General features: G+C 39.7%; 1 protein-coding gene across 2 annotated transcripts in view; it reads right to left on the bottom strand.

Moving 5' to 3' along the window:
* Positions 1 to 18,679, bottom strand: part of COL19A1 (collagen type XIX alpha 1 chain) — a 341,119-nt gene that overhangs the window by 301,997 nt on the left and 20,443 nt on the right. For both annotated transcript variants that reach the window (XM_023230284.2, XM_023230285.1), the window contains exons 3-4: positions 5,921 to 5,995; positions 4,603 to 4,702 (exon numbers count right to left, since the gene is read on the bottom strand). In XM_023230284.2, coding sequence (XP_023086052.1) covers positions 4,603 to 4,702; positions 5,921 to 5,995 — 175 coding nt within the window. The remainder of the gene's footprint in view (positions 1 to 4,602; positions 4,703 to 5,920; positions 5,996 to 18,679) is intronic.

Consider the following 18,679-nt stretch of genomic DNA (forward strand, 5'->3'; position numbering starts at 1 on the left):
AGGTACAACATGACCATCCGATGGGAACCCAGTGGAGAGGCCTGGGGCCCCCCACAGTGGTAGAACACACCTCTTATAGTGCTTATACACCCACTGAGTTGTGAGAGTCAGGTAAACAGTGTCAACAGCACCCAGTGCCCCTCCCTGCCTGGCTACTCCATCTTTGGCACAAGGGGGCTGGCAGCATTTCTTGCTCCACCTCCGAGATGGAAAAGCTAGGCTTTTATCACAACTCACCCCTCCCTTCGTCAGTGGCTGTAGCTGTGCCGATGGTTGGCACAAGGGCATGGTGAACACACATTAATTGAGTGGCTAATGGCAGCCATACGGACTGTTTGGAATGATGCTGGAGAGATACTAGAAACTATGAGTAAATGATCATATACTCATTTCGTGCAAATACTCTGGAAGATGGGTATAGAGCAGACCGTTTGACTTGAATACCTGGGGGCCAGATGATGAACGCTTTCCCTCCCACATGAGGGATCTTGTGCTGGGCTCAGTGCCCACGAGTGCTTTTGGCTCTCTAGCTGCTGTTCTCACCCCATATGTAGGGTGCTGCCTACGTGAAGTGACTACTGCTATGGCAGCCCTCAGGGAGGCAGAAGGCTGTCAGTTTGCCTTCTTGGGAGGTTGACGATGGACTTTCACAGTGTTGCTGCAGGGCTATATGCATAGCCCCACCCCATGTCATGATCTTATTAATGATGTTATGTTAACCTCTGATTCTCTTGCAGGTTTAGAAGAGGCAACACTCCTCTTGCCTGGGATTGGGATGATGTTGCTGAGACAGTCTTTCTGGTAGCCAAACAGACTAGTTAGCAGGCACAAGCCCTATAGGTAATTGACCAGAGGTGCCTATTTAAGCTAGATGTGCATGTGACCACAGACAGTTTCAGTTAGGGCCTATGGCAGTGCACAGGGCACCTGAGAATGCCAGTAGGCTTTTGGTCCCAACTCTGGAAGGGAGCTGAGCTCTGGTATTCCTTGATAGAAAAGCAGTTAGTAATAGCAGGATGTGTGCGTTCACGGATAACAACTCCCCGGATTGGGAAGCAGTTAGTAAGTGCATATGCTGCCCTTCAGGCTCATAAAAGCCTGGCAGAATAGGCTATAGTCATCATGCAGAGTGTACCCAACAGCGTGGTAGGTACACTCATGGGTAATGACCCCCTGGATAGGGAAGGTGCAGACATCCACTTTAGCAAAGTGGGGCCCCTACTTGCAGCAGTGAAGTATGCTGAGTACAAGTCCCTTAGCAGCAGATTTATAAGAGGTCTTGAAGCCTATCCTCCTAATGCAAGATAAGGCCATGGAGCCTGAGGCACTCCCGCCATTCCTGATGGTGCATGGTATACAGATGGGTCTAGTCAGAGGACTGCTGCTGTCTTGATTGCTGCTGCAGTCTAGCCTAACACTGACACCATACGGTTTAAAACCAGGTATAGATAAAGTAGTTAATAAATTGAACTCAAGGCAGTGTAGATAGTGATCACCAAGGAGGTGACACCTGTGGTAATCTGCACTAATGCTGGCAGTTTATCAAGGCTTAACCTTGTGGTTCATTACCTGAAAGTTACAGAATTAGCTAGTTAGTCACTGACCCATGTAGGGCCAGGCCACGTGGCCAGATCTATGAGAGGAAGGATGACCTTCTACAACCAGGTAAAGGGATGAACAGTAATCTGTTATTGCCTGCCTCAACACCCCTAAAGGTATGGAAACGACAACAAAAAAACCTGGTGTTGGCCATGGACCCTCCAAGCTCCTCACTGCAGATGGTTGGTTATTGTGGCCCCCTGCGGGGAGAGTCTGCAGTGTAATTTACAAGTTACTCCTTGGATATTTAGAATGTGGCCTCCACAATTAACCGTTGGCAGGGGAATGGCCAGGGAAGGGACCATCCTCCAGGGAACATATATGCTGTCTGTGTGACCTCTCATAAGCTTCCCTATAACTTTAGCATGGGTTCAGGACACAAAAGAACCATGGGCAACCGACAAGGTGTGATACCATTGCCCAGGGCAGAAGCCCTTGGTTACTGCATTGTTATCCAGAGATAAAAGGTGACTTGAATTTTGCCTGAGACTCACGATTTACCCTTGTTAGTACCTGTGTTGTGGACCTGACAGATGTCTATCTGGAAGGCCCCTGCAAAAGCAGTCTTTGGGAGTTTTACATTAAGCAAGGCCCAAGGCATTGAATATGCCTAACAGGTATCAGACCAACATACTTATTAGGTCTCTCCTTTCATGAATCTCACCTGAGCTATGCCAGAACAATAAAAGCAAGCTCAGGCACAGAAAGCATCCACATTTTCCATATAAAATAGTATCTGCCTTTTCCCATGCTGACTCTGCAAAGCAGCTTATTTACAAATATATAAATAACTGCAACTTTACTCCAGCCTCATTGAAAAATCAAAATGGCATCATGCAAGAGAAGCATCCTAGCATACTTGGCTCAACAAGTGAAATGCAAGTGGAAATGAGCCAAGCTACTTGACACTCGCTGGGCAGCTCAGCCAGATACCCCCAGTTTCCTATAGTGGAGGTACCAGGGTTCTGCTCCACAGAACCAGAGAATTCACTTACATTCATTACCCATGGATTGGGCAGGGATTTAGAACCCAAAATTCAGAAAACAAATTCCAAGTCATGCCTAATATTTATAATCACATGAATTCAAAAAGAAATCGCATTGTCTAAATGTGGCAGCAAGTTTTCCAATGTAGCTACTTAAAATTAGCTAAGTCTTCTCACATGCAGTCCAGTCACTTTTAAAAGGTTTCACTCCAATCCTTTTGCCATCTGGCCAGAATTACAGGGGTTTAAATCCGAAAGAAGGTGGGGAGAGAAAATGCATCTTAATTTTTAAACAGAATGTATTGCTTTTCTTAAATTTATTAATTAAAGTTATCTACTACTAGTTAAGAAACATCTAAATATATACATGTAAGAAATATTGCGCTCTTCATCTTTCCTTTATGGCATATGCATACCTAAGCATGGAACTGCTGTGCCCTGAGAGTTTAATGCCTGCTTATGAGACCACCTGAACAGCGGCCGCTGTAGCACAAGTCGGTACAGTTACATCTGCTGAAGTGTCCCACCTAACAATCACTCATTATATCCCCTGATTTGAAATTCCTTCCTTCCTTAATATTCTTGTTTCTTACCAAGTATTGAGTAGTTTACTTTTAAGGAACCATTTCAGTCATTAAATGAAAATTACCAAAAGTATCACAAAATAGGTTTAAAAGAAACTTTTCTCAAGGAAAAAGTGTAGGTTATGAACCTCATTTACCCAGAACATCTGAGGAAGGGCAATGAGATGATTAATGCTTTTTCCCTTTAAGAATTCAAATTTTGGCCGGGCGCGATGGCTCACGCCTGTAATCCCAGCACTTTGGGAAGCCGAGACAGGCGGATCACGAGATCAGGAGATCGAGACCATCCTGGGTAACAGTGAAACCCCATCTCTACTGAAAAATACAAAACACTAGCCGGGCGAGGTGGTGGGTGCCTGTAGTCCCAGCTACTTGGGAGGCTGAGGCAGGAGAATGGCGTAAACCCGGGAGGCGGAGCTTGCAGTGAGCTGAGATCTGGCCACTGCACTCCAGCCTGGGCGACAGAGCGAGACTCTGTCTCGGGGGGGGGGGGGGAAAAAAAAACAGAATTCAAATTTTGATGTTCTCCACAATCTTGTCTGTCTTAAATATTAGGCGACCACCCAGGAAGTGAGAACATAAATACATATTTTCACACAAAAACATATGTGTTGCATATTAAGTAGAATTTTGATGGGTCTTTATTGCAGCATATTCATACATGAAAACATTCATCTTGGACTCCAGGAATAATTATCCTGACCATATGTGCTACCTGCCTGCCTGATAACTCAGCTTTCTGAATTACTATCAAGTCATCCTTTAATTATTTTCAACTATGTGGGAAATCACTGTTGCCCTGTATTGTTGCTGACCAATTGTCACTATTTGAATGGAAAGTGATTTTTTTTTTTTAACTCTAAGTGTATCTGTAGAAAAAAGAAAGAAAAAATAAGGGAAAACTTTGGTAAATCTATTTTAAAATTAAATGAGTATCAAGACCAAAAATAAAAGCACAAAAACAGCTTTTTATTTACTATGTACTCTATACAATAGATGAGATGAACACCTAAGAGCTAAATTATTTTATTTTAACTTAAGAAGCATAGAAAATCTAAAAATTTATACAATAAATATCAGTCTTTTGGCTCTGAATCTATATAATGCCTTATATTTTAATGTTTACATTGAAAAATCTAATATTATGTCTACTTTAAACATAAACAATATTTCTTCAGAAATGGATTTAATTACTATTCTCTAATGATCATGCCTTTTTTCTGTACATATAAATAATATTTACACTGTAGAGCAAAGATTAGATTGCAATGATTTTTATAAACAACAAATACATTAACAACACATTTACCACCGCATTCCAGTGAGGATGATGCTATTGAAAAACTATATTTTTAAAACAAATTATTTGAAATCTCCTTAGAAAATAATTTATGAAGTATTATTAAACATAAAGAAAATAATTTTTTACTTACATAGTGTCTCTAATAAGAAGTGCACTTCCCAATTTGAAACAGGTTTTATCACTTTCACAAAATGCACGTCTTAGAGAAAAGCTCTCTCCTAGATCAAAACCTGTCAAATGCAACAAATGATTCAATACAGCAGTTTTATTAAATTTAATAAACTAATACAAATATTGATTTCTAAACAGAATTTTGTGTTGCCCTTATCTATTAATTGATCTACTTCAAACAAAATCTTGCTGCTTGGGATCAGCTAAATTTCTTGATTTTATTTTTCTCCCTTTAGTGTAAAAGAGAATGAAATTCACTTTGCATATAAAACATGTAGCCATTTTTCTAGAAAAAATTTCATGAATATATTTCAAAAAAATTCAATTTTAATTTCTTTTGACCTAGGAATTATCTTAAGTAAAAATTAGAGTAACTCACTGCAGCAGCTCTGATGTCTAAAGTAAGAAAATTAGATTAAAAATAGCACAGCCATTCAGTTTAAATCTAAGCAACCTTTTACAAAATTATGCTTTAAAGAAATGTATATTGATGAGAGGAAATGCTTACACATGAATGTAATATAAGAATTATATGTGTTTGTGTGTCACATGCTCATTAGCATTTACATGGGAGAGAAAGAGGAGGAGGAGGAAAAGAAGGAGAAAGAAAGGTAAGAAAGATTATCAAAAGGAAAGATAAGAAGGATTACCAAAATGATAATCTTGTCTTTATCTGGGTAGTGACATCTTCCTTCTCACAATTTTTTTTCTTCTTCCAAAATTTCTACAATGGTCACAACTTGTATAATTTTAAATAATTTTTTTTTTCTCCAAGAAGTTGAGGTATTGTTGATCACAGATTAAACATATAGAACCCTGCTATCAGAACTTTTTCTACATCATCTACCTTAAATTTTTATGGGCTGGGCGTAGTGGCTCACACCTGCAATCCCAGCACTGTGGGAGGCCAAGGCAGATGGATCACTTGAGACTAGGAGTTCGAGATCAGCCTGGCCAATGTGGTGAAACCCCATCTCTACTAAAAATACAAAAATTAGCCATGTGCCTGTAGTCCCAGCCACTTGGGAGGCTGAGGCAGGAGAATTGCTTGAACCCAGGAGGCGGAGGTTGCAGCGAGCTGAGATTGCACCACTGCACTCCAGCATGAGTGACAGTGAGACTGTAAAAAAAAAATTAAAAAGAATTCTTAAAATGTTTATGTTAATGCTATGATCTTAAATTGCAGTATCAAAGATTCACCTATAATGTATTCCATATCTAGCATTTGGTGATAATTTTACATAAAATATTACTTTGCAAAGGATTATACTGCCTACCTGAAACTTCAACTTTGTTTATGTTGTCATAGGTCAGCTGATGTCCCTCTATTCTCAGGATAGGGCATGACTCTTCTATTTAAAAAGACAAAAAGCATAGAAGATTTGCATTATGTTTTCTATCAAATTCTTCAAATGAATTTTAATTACACAGTACAATCAGAAACTTAAGATAAAATGGAAATAAATTAAACCATTTATTAAATTTCTGTAAAATGAGGATAAGAACATTACCCACCTCAGAGTTTTTGTGAGGGTTACCTGTGGTTATTTATGTAGAGTGCTAAGAACACTGCTTGGTTCACAGTGAATATATGTTAGTGTTAGCCATTATTATTATAACTATTATTTGAACACTTTATGTATCCTTGACATTTGGAAATAAGCTAGTTTTAACATCATTAAACTTTTGTATTCAAAGTAAAACAGTAAAACAAGTGAACTACTAGTATATTTTATCACAACTTTAATTCAAGTTTTGGTGTTGGGTGATATTAAACTTTAAAAACTAAAGGGAACATATATGGAAGTTGCTAAAATAAAATTTAAAAAGCAAAGATCTCTACCATACAAAAGTGGCCTATAATTTAAAAAAAAAGAAATAAAATAATTGAGAGAGTTTACTTATGTGCTACGGCACTTAGTGATATTCAAAGAAATAAAAGATAGTCCCAACTCAGTGAATGTACACGTTTAATACTACCACTACACACTAATACAGTAATGGATATGCACACACCAGTTTTTCAACATCTTAGGATATGTTTAAATTGAATCAGGCTAATTCGGTTAATTCAGACAAAATTATAGCCAATTTTTGAATTATGCCAAGATAACTGTACAACTGGACAGTTAAGACCATTAGTTTAACGTTTTAAACTAAATTGATTAAATATTTTGGCATCATGTGATCACAACTTTAATTCTCTATGTCTAAAATTGATGTTTGGGTTTAATAACTTAGAAGTTTTTAATATAGAGAGGAGATAAACTACTTAAAACCAAATTGAAATTGCCAACTCACCAGTTCCCCCTTCATTTAACAAATATATCACAGACCTCAGGCGCGGTGACAGGGTATCATCTTAATATATTTAACCAGAAAATAAATCAGATTCTAAATAATGCTACCACTTAATCAAATTTTAAAATAAGTAGCAAATATACTACAAAAAACATGTTGAACACAATTTGTAAAATAAGTGAAATTATAATACGGAGTACTTATAGATATTACTTAGCTAATACGGAAAATTGCTATCTCAGAGATCTTAATACAATTGCAGGCTCTACATAATAGTAAAATTATTAGAGATTTTGTAAACATTACCAATTAATGATTCAGATTAATAGTCATTTTTATAAAACCCAAACACCTCATCCAAGATCTGAACACTGAAATCTACAAAACATGGCTGATAGAAATTAAAGACCTAAATAACTGAAGGGATAAACAAAATACTTAGAATGCAAGACTTAAAATTGTTAAGATGTTAGTTCTTGGTTTTTATCTCTAGATTCAGAGCAATGCCAGTTAAAATCCCAACAGTATGGTGTGTGTGTGTGTGTGTGTGTGTGTGTGTCTATGTGTAAAACTGACAAGCTGATTCTCAAATTTATATGAAACTACAGAAAAAAAGCTAAAATAGTAAAAAGCAAAATTAAAGGAGAATAAGCTAGAGAGCTTTAAGCTATCAGATATAATTTTTTTTTATAATGTGGTGTTGATACACATACAGAAAAAAGCAAACATAACCCAAAACATATGGTCTCCTTATTTACCACAGAAAAGCCACTCGATTCAGGGGGAAATGGATGGTTGTTTTGCTAAACGGTGCTGGGTCAATAGAATATCCATGTAGAAAAACACTGAATGTTGAAACTTACTTCACACCATGCACAAAAACTAACTAAAGATAATCATAGAAATAAATATGAAAGATAAAACAGTAAAGCATCTACAAGACAACAAAGTCTTCATGAACCTGGGATAGCAAAGATGTCTTAAAAAGAACACAGAAACTATTAATCACAAAAGAAAAGATTGCTAAGTTGAACTTCATTAAAATTAAAATCTTTACTCAAAAGACAACACTAAAAGAGTAAAAAGTCAAGCCATAAATTAGGAGAAGGTACCTCCAGTCCAAATATGCAATAAAGTATCATTTCTAGAATATACAATGAACTCTCACAAATCAGTAACAAAAAAAGATTGAAAATCTTATTCTAAAAATGTGCAAAAATATTTAAACACTTCAAAAAAGAGAATATCCAAATGTTCAACCCACATATGAGAAGGTGCTCAACATCATTAGTTATCAGGGAAATGCAAAGTGAAACCACAGGGAGATACCACTAAATGGCTAAAATTAAAGCACTGAGGATGGCAAGTGTTGATGAGGGTATGGAGCAACAAAAACTATTCTACATTGCTTGTAGGAGTGAAAATTAGTACACTTTAGAAAACCATTTGGCAGTATTTACTAAAGCTAAATATATATGAACTGTATGACCTGAAAATTCAAGGAACCAAGAGAAAGGAGTGCCAAAAAATGAGTGTAAATGGCCCTTTTAGACAAGAATATTAATGGCAGCGTTACTCATAATAGTCTAAAACCGGAAACAACTCAAATGTTTATCAACAAGAAGGAGCAAGATAATTAAATTGTGGCATATACAATGAAAAACTGTATAGCAATTAAAAGGAATAAACTATTGACACATGTAACAACTAGATAAATCTCACAGAAATAATATTAAATAGAAAAATATCATTCACTCAAAAAAGATTAATGAGACAGTCAAGTGGGACGGGGTCCCTGGAGAAGCTCCAACCAGCCTTTCCATCGAGGTGGAGCCTTGGGAAGTTCACACCCTTTGTTGTGGGGAGGAGCCTGGCCCTTCCTCTTCCTGTGTAGAACCTGGGATTTGAACAGTCTGGAGGGAAGTGCTCTAGCAGGGACTCTGGCCTAGGGAGTCCCTCTTTCCCCCTTTCCTTCCTTTTCACCCAATAAAACCCTGTTTTATTCACCATTCAAATTGTCTGTGTTTGGACAAACGGAGGCAAGATGGTGCGCTTCCGGGTTCTTCATCACCAACTTTTCCCGCTGTGCAAAAATGCAGCCGACTCCCGGTAAGGTGCAGACCTACGGGGCATGCGCCAGGTGACGTCAATCCGAAGAGACCAAGATTTACCTGGTCGCACCTGGGGAACGCCCCTGACAGGCCCGTGCCCTGCCTATTGCCCTCCCACTCCTAGAAAAGCCCCTCCCGGCCAGCGCGCCCCACTGACTTCCCAGCCCCCAGTCGGGACTGTATCAGGAACTCTGCCAGAGAGCTCACTGGGCGACTCTCTTGGCCTCCTTTGCCGGAGGCTGACAGACCTCTCCCTACCCACCTTCTCCCCCTGAAGCTAGGTGACCAAAAATAAATTTGCAGTTTTGCTCCTACCCTTGCCTATACTGGCTGGTTCTTTTGTGCCCGCTCTGGTGGTCTTAGAAAAACAAATCAGTCTGCAAGCCTGAATTTTTGTGGGCGTGGGACAAAGAACACCATCTTTAGCTGCACCAAGGAGAAGTCCTGCAACATTTTCAGTGTGCAAAGCGGAGGCTCAAGAAGTGGTGAGGGAAATGAGAACACAAAACCTCTCACTGTGGCTTCTAAGCCTTTTCATCCTGGACTTCTGAGCTTATGGGAAACCTCACCACCACCCACAGCCGCTCCCTGGGGTTGGGAGAATTTTCGTGACCTTTTTCTTCCTTTTTCAGGACAGACTGGTAAGCAGCAGCTCCAAGCTTATCTCCACTCCCTGCGCAGGGCTAGGACGCATGGCTCAAAAGTCCCCCACAACCAGCTGACTGGTCCCAGCCACAGAGTGCTGCCACAGCCTTCCTCTTCCCTGGCTAACAGGTTTAACTCTATTGGACAGTAATTAAGCTTAATCTTTTCTCCCTGGTGGAGGAATCAGTTGCATAAGAATAAGAGGTTCTTCCTCAAGCATTAAAAAATTTTTTTTCTTTCCTCCTCTCCACTCCATCAGCAGTTAAGCCTTAAAGATATTTTCCCCCTTTGCTAGGCCAGATCTCCTAACAATCACTGTTCATTTTTTCTGTAAAGCTTAATTGTGAAACAGGATTTGTGGGGCTAGTCTTGGGCTGTGGCCAATCTGGTGTGCTTTGCAAGTCTGTATGGTTTGTGCTGCAAGCCTCCATCTTGTTTTACATCCTGAGGGCATGGTCTGTAACTGCTTGGCAAGGCTTTGTTTAGCAATCCTGCCTTAGGGAATAAGTTTCTTTCTGGTTTGATATCTGCATGTTTTCCCATGCCTGTCCTTTAAAAGGCTCCACCCAGCGACTGGGTTTTCTTCTGCATGTCTGTGTACTGTGTGTAATGTCTTTCAAAAGCTCTCTAACTAATTTGGCCTAAAGAAAGACAAGCACTTGGAACAAATATTTTTTAAAGGGAATATAAAATCTGTGGTACCTTTCAGTTCACATGACTTTAATCTTTGAGAAATAAAAGCCTTAAAGATTATTGGTAAACTGCAGATCAGATGCAAAGTTTGCTAAGTGTTTTAAGGTTACAAACTGTCTTTTGGGTTTTGAGAACTATTTGACTTGCTGGCTTCACAATTGGTAAGGCCTGGGGACATATGGAATAACCAGGCCCTTAATTAAGAAAGCAAACATTGGCTGCAGTTAGCACACAAAGCAACTTACCAAGTTTTATCTTAAAGTTAAAAATGCTAGGAATTACTATTATAACACATAATTGAAACTACTGTCTATGAAGAGTCAAATTCCATGAAATATTTTCAGAGATTTATTCTGAGTCAAATATGAGTGACCATGGCCTGTGACACAGCCCTCAGTAGGTCCTGAGAACATATGCCCAAGGTGGTAGGGGTACAGCTTGGTTTTATGTACTTTTAGAGAGGCATCAGACATCAATCAAATACATTTAAGAAATACATTGATTTGGTTCAGAAAGGTGGGACAACTTAAAGTGGGGGCAGGGGGGCAATGCTTCCAGACTATGGGTAAATTTAAACATTTTCTGGCTGACAATTAGTTGAGTTTATCTGAAGACCTGAGATCAATGGAAAGGAATGTTCAGGCTAAGATAAAGGACTGTGGAGACCAAGATTTATTGTGCAGAGGAATCTCTCAGATAGCAGACTTGTAAAATGTTTATCAGACCTAAAAGGGTACCTGACTGTTAGTTGATTATCTCTTGGATCTGGAAACAAAGGAAAGAAAACAAAGGGGAAAGGAGGTTTTCTATATTTCTAGAGAATGTGGATTTTTTTTTTTTTTTTGAGACAGAGTCTCGCTCTGTCACCCAGGCTGGAGTGCAATGGTGCAATCTTGGCTCACTGCAAGCTCCGCCTCCCAGGTTCACACCATTCTCCTGCCTCAGCCTCCCGAGTAGCTGGGACTACAGTCACCCACCACCATGCCCAGCTGATTTTTTGTATTTTTAGTAGAGATGGAGTTTCACCGTGTTATCTAGGATGGTCTTGATCTCCTGACCTGGTGATCCACCCGCTTTGGCCTTCCAAGTGCTGGGATTACAGGTGTGAGCCACCGAGCCCAGCCAGAATGTGGACTTTTCCCACAAGAGATTTTGCAGGACAATTTTAAGGTATGGCAAGGAAATATACTTGGGGTAAAACATTGTGATTTTCTTCCTTGTTATGCCAGAGTCAAATTGGAAAGTAAGTCACAATATACAGGGTTAAATAAAACCCATCCGATGAGAAATTACGGTTTGTAGGACATGACTCCCCAGACCCCTTAGAAAGGAATTTGGGCAAGATAAAAATCAGAGCTTAGTCCTCAGTTGCTATTTTAAGTTACTGTAAACCATTAGGGAGATAACCAAACTTTTTTGTCAGTTGTGCTTCTAACTGTAACTACCCTGGACATTTTGCTATTCACAGACAATTGTTGTCTTGTTTTAATCCTTTTCAAAAGATGGTTTCTAATAAGCTATAGAACTGTAACAGGTGCTCTGAAATATAGGCTTATGATAACTTTGAAACTGTAACATTGTAATAGAGGAAAACAGTACAGGACTCATGAAGAGCTGAAACTTCACAAATATCAAGCAAAACAAGAGTTAACTAAATGGACTGAGCTCAGAAAGCTGAAGCAACTTTTTTGACTTTTGGTTGGAATATTGCTGATTCTTGCTTGGGTTTTCATAGTCGAGGAAACTTATCTTGAACTATTTACAACCTTTAATAATTGAGTAAGGGATACTCCTATAAACAAACTTTGGAATGTTTTTTTCTCTCTGCCTGGTTCCTCTAGAATTTGGAAACTCTCTGTGAGTATTCTCAACTTATGGCAATATAGCCATTTGCATCAGTGGAAGAAGAATCCATTTTTCTTTTGCAGCAGGACACAATGGGAGAAAGTGGTTGTTTTACCAAGGCTTTGACTGGAAGGGTATGCTTACCTTTAAGGAGTCAGTCTCAACTTGCAGGGATGATAGAAGTCCAGTTGCCTCATACCCTTGTCTACACAGTTCCTGTACAGGGTTCATGACCTGTGGTCAGTAAAGAATGTCACTATCTAACAGATCTAGGAGCTCCAAGTTTATTATGGGACCTTAAGAGGAGAGGATCACTCAACTCACAGGTATTTGAGAATAATCCCATGGTTGGGCTCAGCTTTAAAAGGTCTTATCTGAGATTCCTTGGGGAACAGAGGTCCACCAAAGCTAATCCAAAAAACCTATGTAAAAATAACTATTCTTGCTGTATGTTTTGCAAATAATCAGGCCAAGTATAAAGCTAAAGTCCATTTTGCAAACCACTCAGTCCTATGAAGATTTGTTTTTTAACAAAAATGAGGACTGGAGAGACAGAAATCATGTTTCAAAATGTATCATATATTTGTCATTAAATTCTAAACTCACTACTTGTTTTGAAGTTTTCGCTTATATTTTAGGCTAACCCTGCTTGTTCCTGTGAACCAACCAGCAGTCTCCAGCTGCAGCTCAGAAAGAACAAAAGGTATGGGTAATGTAGAAATCTGGATCAATATTCTAGTTCTGAGCAATTATCCTGCAAATCCTGCCTGGCAATTGGAATAAATAAGATACCCATCACTTGGAGATTTCCTTTTTGGGAAAGTAAGACCAAGAAAGCTAACCAAAGCCAATTACCATGCACCCAAATCTTAGCAAGCATAACTATAGCTACCAGTTATCTGGGTGTCTCACAAGACATCCTTTCCCTCCCTTGTTGGAGGAGGACTCAGTTCCACAGTTTTAACTTAGCATTTAGCTTATGATAAGGAGTCCATGCAGCCCCCTCAAGACAAATTTTTGTCCCAGACTCAATTCTAAGCTTTGGGTCAAAGCCCTAGGATAGAAAAATGGATCTGAGGGATCCAGAGGCAGAGAATAATGGAAGTCAAAAGGTACAGCACAGATGAGCGTGTGTAGCTGATTAACCCAACCCCAAGCTTCCTGTTTCATGGATAAAGGTCACATTAATACCCATGGCATAAATGAGGTGTAGGGAACTCCAAAGCTACTGACAGTTGGGGGGATAGAGGCATAGGTGAGGGTGGATAATTCCTATTCTCTAGGCCCCCCTGTTTCATGGGTGAAAGCCACTTTGGTACTCATGGCGGCACCTGCCAAGGTCACTCTGACTCGGGGATGCAAGGATGGAAGAGGGAAAGAGGGCATTCTTCCCTCTCTCCCTCATGTACTCTGGGTACCTGCTAGAAAGAGAAGAAAACCAGGCATGCCTGCTCCCCTCGTTCTAGATGGGTAGCCATTCACCTTTAGTCTGTACTACTTTCAAATGCATCCTGAATCCCTGGGACTCCTTTAAAAGGTGCCCTCTTTTTTCCTTTCTTCTCCTCTGTCCTCTCTTCACTGATAGGTAATTGTGTCTCTGTACTATGGGACAGTCCCCTCAGATGCATCCTTCAAACTAGAAAGAGTTAATTTCCCAAACCTTAAACTAGTTGGCTTAGGATTGGGCTCAGGGGAAGGGAACACAGAAGCCCAACATGCCGGCAAAATGGTAAAGTTTTTTTTTTTTGCTAGTTGAGTGTTTGGCCTCCCTCTCCCTGTGCAAACTGGTTAAAGGCCTTGGAATTTTTGAGCTGTCCTTATCCCTCCTGTTTCATTTTGATACACATTTTCTAGTAACAGGGTTTGTCTGTTCTTGCCTTCAGGCCATCAGACTCCAAACGGTCATGCAACTGGAGCCTCTGACAATGGCCTCTTCTGCTGGGAACACTTACATTGGCCTCTGAGGGAACTCTGACTTCCGTTTCCCCAAAACAGCATCCCCTGTCAGCAGGAAGAAGTTAAGATCGGTTTTTGTCCTTATCCTTAATCTAACAGCAATTAGATGTACTTCTTTAGAGGGAGGAATGAGACAGCCAGGTGGGAGGGGATCCTTGGAGAAACTCCAACCAGTCTGCCCACTGAGGTTGGAGGGCAGCCTTCCCTGACCACTCTGTGTAATAAAATAATCTCTTCTCTCTCACATATATAAAATTACCAAACATAGCTAATAAAATATAGGATCCCCAGTTACATGTGAATATCATATAAATAAAAATATTTTTAGTGCAAGTATGTCCCATGCAATATTTGGAACATACTTATACTCTTGGCATCCTGTATTTTACCTGGTAAACTTAGTCAAATGGCCACACTCTGTGAGGCCAGATATGATGGTAGCTTGGACTAGAGATGACACTGAAAATGGAAAACATCTTCAATTTCATGGGAAGGAATTGAGAGATACAAGAACCAACAGGAGATGATAAGGGATTGAATTTGGGAAGAGGGAGATTAGTTGACTGAAACAAATCCCACTAGAAAAATAAAAGAAAACTTGGCAAGGAGTAAGTTAATTTGTAGTGGGGAAGAGGAGAAATTAGAAATGTTAAATCTGACATGCCATTAAGAAAGTCAAACAATGGAGTTATCGAATAGACACTTGGAAATGGAATTCAAAAGAGAGGGGAGGCCTGTGAGGTACATTCTGGAGTGACTGACATATAAATCCTGTGTCTGGAGTTGGTTCCTTCTGGTGGGTTCTTGGTCTCGCTGACTTCAAGAATGAAGTCGCAGACCTTTGTGGTTAGTGCTACAGCTCTTAAAGATGGTGTGTCCAGAGTTTGTTTCTTCTGATGTGTCCGGAGTTTTTTCCTTCTGGTGGGTTCATGGTCTCACTGACTTCAAGAATGAAGCTGCAGACCTTCACGGCGAGTGTTACACCTCTTAAAGGTGGTGCGGACTCAAAGAGTGAGCAGCAGTGAGATTTATTGTGAAGAGTAAAAGAACAAAGCTTCCACAGCATGGAAGGGGACCTGAGCAGATGCTGCTGTGGGCTGGGGTGGCCAGCTTTTATTTCCTTATTTGTCCCCATCCATATCCTGCTGATTGGTCCATTTTACAGAGTGCTGATTGGTCCATTTTACAAAATGCTGATTGATCCATTTTACAGAGTGCTAATTGGTGCGTTTACAATCCTTTAGCTAGACACAGAGTACTGATGGGTGCGTTTTACAGAGAGCTGATTGGTGCACTTACAGTCCTTTAGCTAGACACAGAACACTGACTGGTGCATTTTTACAGAGTGCTGATTGGTGCATTTACAATCCTTAGCTAGACACAGAGTGCTGATTGGTGCGTTTTTACAGAGTGCTGATTGGTGTGTTTACAATCCTTTAGCTAGACAGAAAAGTTCTCCAAGTCCCCACTCGACCCAGGAAGTCCAGCTGGCTTCACCTCTCAAAACCATGGGAAGGATGAGATCACAGAGTGAGTGAGATAAAAAAAGAACAGGGGCAAGGAGTGTCTCCTGAGAAATTGTAACATATCACTTGTCCATTTTTTCCTGCTTTGGTTTTTCTATTTCTTCATAGCTCCAGAATTATCATACAGGAAATTATTAGTATGACATGTAAAGTCACAATTAAAATCTGCCTAGTCTGATAGAAGTTCTATTTAGCAGTCTTCTCCAACATGCATTAAGAAAAATACTTTTCTTCACAAACAGTAAAGCTCATGGCAGCTCTTTCCTCAAAGTTAGAGTTTGGGAAGAAAAAGAGCAACAATATACTATAGATACAGAACTGGCTTGTTTTCCTTTCATAAACTAATCAAAACAAGAGCCTTTAGGCATTTTGCATTAAAAAAAAAAAGGCATCTTAAAAAAAGAAGGTATCTTTGTTTCCTTGTTACTAGTTGCCCTCAACCCCCCTGTACATGTCATACTTTGCCAATACATCTGATAAAAGAATATCGAATATATCAGGTTGGGAAAAACACACTAGTTAGCAAAAAATAGGTAAAGTAACACTGGACAATGATAAAACTAATATGGAAGTGTGAACAAACAAGAAAAAATGGGAACACAGCTTTAGTTTTTGTTTTTTTTTGTTTGTTTGTTTTTGTTTTTTTGAGATGGAGTCTCACTCTGTCGCCCAGGATGGAGTACAATGGTGCAATCTCAGCTCACTGCAACCTCCACCTCCCTGGTTCAAGAAATTCCCCTGCCTCAGTCTCCTGAGTAGCTGGGATTACAGGTGCCTGCCACCACGCCTGGCTAATTTTTTTGTATTTTTAGTAGAGACAGGTTTCACTATATTGGCCAGCTTGGTCTCCAACTCCTGACCCTCAGGCAATACGCCCACCTTGGCCTCCCAAAGTGATGGGATTATAGGTGTCCTCTTTTTTTTCCTTTCTTCTCCTCTGTCCTCTCTTCACTGATAGGTAATTGTGTCTCTGTACTATGGGACAGTCCCCTCAGATGCATCCTTCAAACTAGAAAGAGTTAATTTCCCAAACCTTAAACTAGTTGGCTTAGGATTGGGCTCAGGGGAAGGGAACACAGAAGCCCAACATGCCTGCAAAAGGGTAAAGTTTTTTTTGCTAGTTGGGTGTTTGGCCTCCCTCTCCCTGTGCAAATTGGTAAAAGACCTTGGAATTTTTGAGCTGTCCTTATCCCTCCTCTTGTTTCATTTTGATACATGTTTTCTGATAACTGAGTTTGTTCTTGCCTTCAGGCAATCAAACTTCAAACGGTCATGCAACTGGAGCCTCTGACAATGGCCCCTTCTGCTGGGAACCCTTACATTGGCCTCTGAGGGAACTCTGACTTCCGTTTCCCCAGAAGGGCACCTCCTGTCAGCAGGAAGCAGTTAAGATCAGTCTTCATCCTTATCCTTAATCTAACAGCAATTAGATGTACTTCTTTAGAGAGGGGAATGAGACAACCAGGTGGGAGGGGATCCTTGGAGCAACTCCAACCAGCCTGCCCACTGAGGTGGAGCCTCGGGAACTTCACGCCCTTTGCAGCGGGAGGAGTCTAGCCCCTCTTCTTCCTGTGTGGAAACTGGGATTCAATCGGCCTGGTGGGAAGTGCTCTAGCAGGGACTCTGGCCTAGCGAGAGTTCCTGTTCACCCAATAAAACCTTGTCTTACTCACTATTCAAATTGTCTGTGATCCTGAATTTTCATGGCCATGGGACAAAGAACTCCATCTTCAGCTGAACTAAGGAAAAGTCCTACAACATTAATGCATACTGTATAATTCCATTTATACAAAATTCTAGAGATTATACAACTAATCTATGTCAGTGTAGTGGCTACTTGTGGTGAAATGTTAGCTAGGAGCAGGTACACAGAAGGCTTCTGGGGTTTTGAAAATGTATATTTAGGTCTGAGTAGTAGTTACACAGGGGTATAAATCTATCTGTAGAAATTCACTGCACTGTGCACTAAGATTTGTCAACTTTGGTGTGCGTAATATCTCAACAAAAGGAGGAAAATAGCATCTCTGTGAGAAAATATTTTAAGCTAAAAATGACTCTTGAAAACCTCAAAAAAATTCCATTCTTATCATATTTTTATAATGACTATGAGTGACTATGTAACCATAATAAATAAGATTAAATTACTCACAATGTGTGTAGGGAAGCCCCAGTAGGTGATTAGCAAAACAAGTCTCAAGATAGTAATGAGAAGAAGGTATACTGGCCTATTGCCAAGTTGGAAACAGCATATATCTTATTTAAATTCTTCTGAGGCCTTAGCGAATATATGATGATTTCAAAGTAATAAACCATGACTTTGAAATGAATGGAATTCAACATTTCTAACAACATTTATGAAAGTCTACACTAAAAGTCTTTATGAAAATCAAATGCCATTTCATATCTTTAGCATATGTGCTTTGTGGTGAAAAACTGAAAAAGTTAAAACTAAATGTTAATTATTTAGATGTAAGATTTAAGGCACAATAATCTGAATACATGAATATTATGGATTCATTGCACGAAAATGGCAAGGCAGTGGAAATAGCTATCACAAGGTGGGTATGTTCATTTCTTTAAGTATTAAAATACATACTTTAATATAAAGTAAAGCACACTTTTAAGTAAGTGTGCATGTACCTTGAAGGACTACAGAAAAGACTCAAATATCCAAATATCATGTCAAGTAGACAAAGGCAAAGCACTGTGTCATTTCAAAGGCTCTCTGGACTATTGCAAAAGTAATGACTAAAATTTCACCACAAAAAAAAATTGCACTGCTTTTTCCATTCATCCATCCATGAACACTTAGGTTGTTTCTATGTCTTAGCTTTTGTGAATAATGCTGCAATGAATATGGGGGTGCAGATATAGCTTCAAAAGGTGGGGATATCATCTCTTTGGATGTAGACCCAAAAAAGGGGTTGCTGGATCATATGATAGTTCTGTTTTTTATTTT

This window comes from Piliocolobus tephrosceles, chromosome 5 (genome assembly GCF_002776525.5).
Source record: "Piliocolobus tephrosceles isolate RC106 chromosome 5, ASM277652v3, whole genome shotgun sequence".
NCBI classification, from domain to species: domain Eukaryota; kingdom Metazoa; phylum Chordata; class Mammalia; order Primates; family Cercopithecidae; genus Piliocolobus; species Piliocolobus tephrosceles.